The sequence below is a fragment of the Dioscorea cayenensis genome, unplaced genomic scaffold (genome assembly GCF_009730915.1).
Source record: "Dioscorea cayenensis subsp. rotundata cultivar TDr96_F1 unplaced genomic scaffold, TDr96_F1_v2_PseudoChromosome.rev07_lg8_w22 25.fasta BLBR01000392.1, whole genome shotgun sequence".
NCBI lineage: Eukaryota > Viridiplantae > Streptophyta > Magnoliopsida > Dioscoreales > Dioscoreaceae > Dioscorea > Dioscorea cayenensis.
Genome location: NW_024086783.1, coordinates 73,443 through 79,881, shown reverse-complemented (window position 1 = coordinate 79,881; position 6,439 = coordinate 73,443). Strand labels below are relative to the sequence as shown.

General features: G+C 35.1%; 1 protein-coding gene across 3 annotated transcripts; it reads right to left on the bottom strand.

Moving 5' to 3' along the window:
• Window positions 1-2,434: 2,434 nt before the first annotated feature.
• Window positions 2,435-6,439, bottom strand: LOC120254231. Of its 3 annotated transcripts, XM_039262369.1 has the most exons (8): window positions 5,921-6,439; window positions 5,356-5,848; window positions 5,232-5,276; window positions 4,680-5,145; window positions 3,871-4,517; window positions 3,606-3,788; window positions 3,425-3,516; window positions 2,435-3,346 (listed from the first exon to the last, which is right to left on the bottom strand). In XM_039262369.1, the coding sequence occupies exons 5-8, from the start codon at window positions 4,471-4,473 to the stop codon at window positions 2,725-2,727; spliced, it is 1,500 nt and encodes a 499-aa protein (XP_039118303.1). In that variant the 5' UTR covers window positions 4,474-4,517; window positions 4,680-5,145; window positions 5,232-5,276; window positions 5,356-5,848; window positions 5,921-6,439; the 3' UTR covers window positions 2,435-2,724. The 3 variants fall into 3 exon arrangements, with proteins under 3 accessions (XP_039118303.1, XP_039118302.1, XP_039118304.1); XM_039262368.1 differs by having other exon boundaries at window positions 3,871-5,145; XM_039262370.1 differs by having other exon boundaries at window positions 3,871-5,145; window positions 5,999-6,439.

The window sequence follows — 6,439 nt, the reverse complement described above, 5'->3', positions numbered from 1 at the left end:
ACTAGGGTTTTAGAGAAGCCTTAATGGGTTCGATTCTTTATATAGATAGGGTTTGGAAATAGATCCGACCCGTTAAGCCGTTTTAAGATCCGCTAATGAGTCCGAGTTGTCAAACCGGTTCACTTGCAACTCGGTCTGAGTCTGATCCCATTATTTATTTATTTAGCAAAAATTGGATTTAAATTTATATTTATATTTAGGTAGAATTTAGCTTCGAATTTATATTTATTTTTTTCTTTAAAAAAGTTGGAAAATTTAGATCAAATTGAGCACTGATATATTGATAATTCAAGGGATATTAATGAAAATGAAACACTTTGCATCAATGTATTGTTTTTAAGCCATTGTTCTTAGTCTGAAATTTTGATATTAATTGAGCTAAAACTTAGATTTGCGAAGAGATTAGCATTCACAGAAACACTCATTCACTCCCTCTATTGATGTGATAGCCGAAATAATCGATGCATATCTTAGTAAGGTATTGCTTGATTTTTAAGCTGAAGTTTGATCATTTTATACTGTATAAATAATGTATTTCTGCAGTATTTTTCTGCAGTTGAATAGCATTCATGGATATATCAGTTCAGTGAATGAAATTCAAGCCGAAATGTCCTTGCTCGACATCAATTTTATCTGTTATTTTCTTGCTTTGCTACTCCGGCATTCACTGATATTATTTCTGCAACATTCTTCGGAAATTCAGCAACACACAAACCGTGTCAATGTATTTCTGCAGTATTCTTCTATAATTCAGTAACATTCATATGTATACATACACACATACTTTAAATGAAATGCAAGTGAAAGTGAAGATGTTCCTGAGTGACTTCAATTTTGTTGCTCATATCTTCCTTTAATATACCGCATGCCAAGAGCACACATCTATCGGTCCAGACGATGTTTAAGACAAACTTTGCTCAAAACATTAATGTACCGATGTATTTATGCTGCATTTTTCTCTAATTCAGTGGAGTTCATTCATATAAACACACGAAACACTTCAACCATTTTGTTCATTGTTTCTTTATTTTTGAATAGCAAATACGAGAACACACATCTTCAATTCCAACATTGAGTGATTTTTTACTGTGACTTTGATCAAAATGTAACTGTATCGATGTAATTCTGCTGCAGTCTTCTGCAGTTAAATGTCATCAGTTTCAATTTTATCTATTATTTCTTCTTTTGCTAGTGTCAATGTGAAAGTACACAACTTCGGTTTGAAAGTACAACAAATTGAAATCACTTAATCAAGGATTTTTATATAGAATTGTTCTATCATCGCTTCTCTAAGTATATGATGAATCTTAAATCATTTCAGTAATTCAAAGCTTTAAAGGAATGGTGGGTTAGAATAGAGGTTGTAAATTTTTTAAGTCTTTGGAGGATATAACAACCAAAAGAAAAGTTAATCAAGTTTTTTTCACTTCAAAATTTTATCATGTTTATCCAAATTGGCACAATTATTCATGAATTATGCACACAAATAATTCATGCATAATAGAACAGGCAATAATTTCCATTTCTGCAAATTATTCTCTACTTTCTCCATAAAATATTCTGAATGTTTGGTGCCGTGCAACTTAATCAATCTTTTCTTCAACTTTTTGAGAGTTTAGTCAAGCTCTTATCGATCGTGATCTCTCTTTTCGACTTGTTAGATTCATGCCCCGAAAAGGTTTACAAACTTTAGAAGCTTATCACACTACACATGGTAAACTTTATTTGATTATCTTCAGCTTAAACTTCCACTAAGCATGTATTAAGAATTCATATACATTAAACAAACGGGTGTCGTAAAATGGGATTTGAGAAGGATTAGCAACTAGAAACATTTTTTTAAGATAGTGATTAACAACTAATCATCTACCACTCTTTAATCAGTTTCAAGCATTCTTCATTGGTTATCAAATTGGGTTTAAGTGAGATCAAAGATCTCACAAGTCTCAAGAGTTAAAAGTATCAATACTTTTAAGTCCGGTACAAACGTGCATGCTTATCCCCCAAAGTAACAATCCTACAAAGTGTCGGTTTTTTTCTCCTAAACTAAACACTGTGGTCATTTTCATCTATTAATCATCAATCACTATTTCAATCTTATCATGTATAAATCCATCCACAATCCACATTGCTCAATGTCATCACAGAGCACTCTGTACTCCACTCTCATCTCTTCTTTCATTTCGAACATCATTTGCAGACCGTTTATCAATTTGATTATGATTAACTGTTCCATTGCCATGAAACAACTTTTACTAAATCCTTGGTGACATGCTCTAAAGTGATATGGTGGGTGGTCTGCCATTGTTGAAAGTGATCTTAGAGTTAGGTACCTGGTAGACAACCATTATCCTTTTCAGATTAGCCGAAATTATAGCATTTCATCAACCACACTTCTTTTAGGCAGCCTAACTTGATGCAGTAGCTAGTGTTTCATGCCATGGATTTCTATAAATTATCTCTAATCCTGATCCGAAGAACATGTATCAGTGTCAACGACGAGAAAAGGAGAGGGATGAGCAAACCATGCTGGAGAAGCAGGGCACGTGTCCGGTAATCATCCGATGATAATTAATGATGTTTGCTAGACGCGTGCTCTCCCTCTCCAGTTTGGATGCTCGTCCCGACCATTCATTCATGTACTTATGAAGCATTTATTATTTATCAAGGTAAGTAGTTTCTGAAACATTTCATTGTATTTGAATGCAGCAAGCTATATACAAATCAAGTGGAACCTGTTCGACTTTCTAGAGCTGTTGCAGCAGAATCAACATGACGAAGTAAGCAATCATATATCTTTCGCTTTAACCGATTAATTGTCTCTTGCATTTGATCATTTTCAGAGCTTGCATCAGTTTTTAGCTGATCTAACCAATCATTTGCATGCTTGAGTTGAATTAATGTCATTGCGAGTTGCTCATCGGAATCTTTTGAATGCCCTCCAATTCTATCTTTACCGTTCTTTTTCATACGAGCACTGTCTGATTGAAAGCCGGAATCGAGAGCACCTTCCAAGAATTTTAAGAACCAAGATTGTGATTCCTTCAGAAGTATGTCTCTCATTTCTTTGATCTCTTTCATGCCATCTCCTCTTGCCCACTCTAACTTCTCATTCGTCTGAGACATTGATGAAACTTTAGACGTATTCGATGAAATTCTAGTGTTCGACACTGAAATCTTTTTGCTAGATTTATCTCCATCAAGAAATTCAGGTTTCTGAATTTGAGACATCTCTTTGAGTGTGTTAGCATTAGGCTGATCAATTAGACGCTGAAGTTGAAAGAACTTAGAGAGGGCAAGATGAGGACTATCCTCGGTTGCCGAAGAGCAAAGATTGGCAAATATGCTGATAAATAATACGATGTTACTCACTGAAAAACAGTAACACGTAAAATGTATCATATATGGTATTCGAACAGCTCACCCGAGAGCTTTTACGAGAGCAGAAGCAGCAGATGCTTCTCTTTGAGCTTCAGCAGCAACTAAAAAAGCAATGTTTTTTCTTTTCACTACTCCCTGTGACAGGAAACAAGTAATCTTGAATTAAAAAAAAGGGCTCAAATTTATTAGGAAATCAAATCGATTCGATTTACTAATTGAATTACCTTCCCTGGTTTGACAAGGGTGGGAGGGAGTGAGTCCCAAATGACATTATCAAAAACCAACCTTTTACCACCACTCATTGGTGAAATCTTTGGTTTTGTTATCGATTCCTTTTTAGCACTAGAAATCCTTGATGTCACCAAAGAAGCATTGTTCTGATTGCGAGAAGGATTCACAGACTGTACCTGTAATTCTAGCACTTGCATTATCATGAATCATCTTAAAAACTGCAGAAAAACTGACAGAAATAACAAACCACGGACGTACCGAAGATTTCAGCTCTTCTGTTCCCTTGGAAGAAGTGACTTTCTTCGGTAATTCAATTGCATTATCCGCTCCATTTGTCTTCTTATCACCATTACTGTTAGTATTAGTATTAGTATTACTAGCCGAAAGGCCTTGCATATACCTTGAAGCAACTCCGACCTTCTCTTCTTTTATGAACACTCTTTTCTTCGGGTTCTCTTCCAAAGATTCATTCGGCTTTGGAATCTCCGAAGGTACCACCATATGCATTAGATCTTTCGGGGTACCAATAAATGGATTTCTCCCGGGAACTGGCCTCACACCGATAAGAATAGGAACCGGAGTTCCGGCCTCAACTCTATCTACATAAATGAACTGTCCTAGTTGCAGTTTGTTTGCTAAAATGAGTTCATTGTCATCTTTAGATAGAGAGACGTAAGTCGAACGCGAAGAATCGGAAACCTTAACGAAAAAACCATGGTTCGGCCATAATTCCGAACCCGTTAATGCGGGTACAATGCTTATAACTTGAAGAAGAACAGATCGATATTCTCCGCATACTTTGACATCAGAGTGCATGTTCTGGAGTAGTTTTAGTAGTACGCCTGGTGTTAAAGAAGCCATTTTTTTCGTATTTCTTTTCGATTTACTCTCTTATAAAGATCACTCTGATGTACCACACATTGCACATTATGAAATCAAAACATGAATCAATGAATCTCTTCAACACATAAACATAAATAGATTTACATGAACTCAACACAATTCAGCAAACAAAATGCAATAACTAAATCTATGAAAACACTAGAATTAAAGAGAATGAATAATACCTTGAGAAGAAGAAGAAGAAGAAGAAGAACACAAAGTGATGGAATTGTTTTGATGCTAAGTTTTCAATTCATGCTAATTTTGTTCTTGGATGGAGCTACCAGCAAACCTTGCCTTCCAAGAATAGGAAGCAAGTTTCCCAAAATGGACTTGTGTTCCTGAAATGCCCATGAAGTTTTGAGGGGTATGAACACGTGGAGGACAGAGAGGAGTGTGTTGAGAATTCAACTTCCAAGGTTGGTGTGTCACTTTAATTGTTGAGAAAAACAGTTCATCTGTTTTTTTTTATCATTTTTTTTTTCAATTCATATAACATAATTCAATCCAAATGCACTCAATAATGTCTAAAAGTTCAACAAAAGCATTGAAACAGTTGATCAATCAAATCACTAGACAGCTCTCACATTCTATCTTTCAAATCACTTCCCCTGTTCTTGAATGAATTGAGTGAGAAAAAAGACAGAGCTCCTGAAAAGATTAAAGCAAATAATCAATCAATCAATCAATAATATCCAGAAACAAATGGTAATAATCATATGATTCAAATCAATTACCTTTGAGTGGACTTCCTGGTAAAATCTCCTTCTTTAATTTCATATCTGAAAATTCGAAAAATAAAAATTCGTATTCAGATGTATGCATTCATGATAACATATGTTTAATTAATAGTATATATACCTTCATCATTGATCGATGATTTCGAATAGCTCAAGTTAGACTTTCGAAGACATTCCGATGATTGGCTTACAATATTGTGATTATAATCATACTCAAGAACATCTTTAGGGGATGAACATTCACTTGAATTGGTACTACTCTTTCCATTGCTTTTCTTCCCAAAACTTAAGAACCTCTTGAATCCTTTGCTTGGAAGAGTAGTACTAATAACAGTCTGTTTGATCTTCGTTTCTGATGTTTGACTGGTAGAAAACAGATTGATATCTGATGATCGAGTATAATTCTTCGACGCAGAGCTGTATTTGGTTTTAGATAAACCAAAACCGAGACCGGGACCTATACTTCTACCTTTCTTTAGCAATGGCTTTGGCTCCGTATCGGTACTCTTTGGTATTGATTTCGGTAGCTTTATACTTTCAGTGCTCCTCCTACTTGTACTTAAAATTTTCGGTTGCGCACGAGGAATTGCCGCCCGTTTATCATTAGATTCAATCTGCAGAAACAGAAAAAATTTAGACAAAATTCTCAGAAACAAAATATATAATTGAGCAATGAAACTATATACTTGATTAAGAACAACTTTCACTCTATCGAATTCGGCTTTCTTCGCCTTCAATTCAGCATGAATTTGATCCAAACTCACTCTCATCGCAATCATCTTTTCTTCAGTCTTCGCCCGGTGTTTTGATCTCCACTCCTCTCTCAATTTTGCTTCTCTTTTCTCCATGTATCTTCTATAAAAACATCCCTCTAATAAACTCACCATCACCATTGCTCAAACTCAACCTCTCTTTATGAACTTCAACTACTCTTTTCTCCACAACATTCTTAACTCCATGATCAACCTTGAGTTTATAAGCAGCATAATGTTCTTCCAACTCTTTAGCTTTCATCTCCAAATTATAATTCAACTCTTGGTTCCTTTTCATCAATTCCGTCAATCGAAAACCAATCACCGGAGAAGAAGAAGAAGAAAGAAGAAGAAGAGTGTTTAAACATTGAAGGATTAGTCCATTGAGGATCACTTTGTCTTTGAACAAAGCTTTGTCTGTGAAGTTTCATGATTGAATTGATTATTTTGGGA

What these genes read in the sequence shown, in the direction of transcription:
- LOC120254231 (XM_039262368.1), bottom strand. Translation starts at nt 4,473, where the DNA reads ATGGCTTCTTTAACACCAGGCGTACTACTAAAACTACTCCAGAACATG. An exon ending in CAGAAGAGCTGAAATCTTCG is followed by an intron (nt 3,789 to 3,870) that starts GTACGTCCGTGG and finishes CTAGAATTACAG; the next exon opens with GTACAGTCTGTGAATCCTTC. An exon ending in CCCTTGTCAAACCAGGGAAG is followed by an intron (nt 3,517 to 3,605) that starts GTAATTCAATTA and finishes TTCCTGTCACAG; the next exon opens with GGAGTAGTGAAAAGAAAAAA.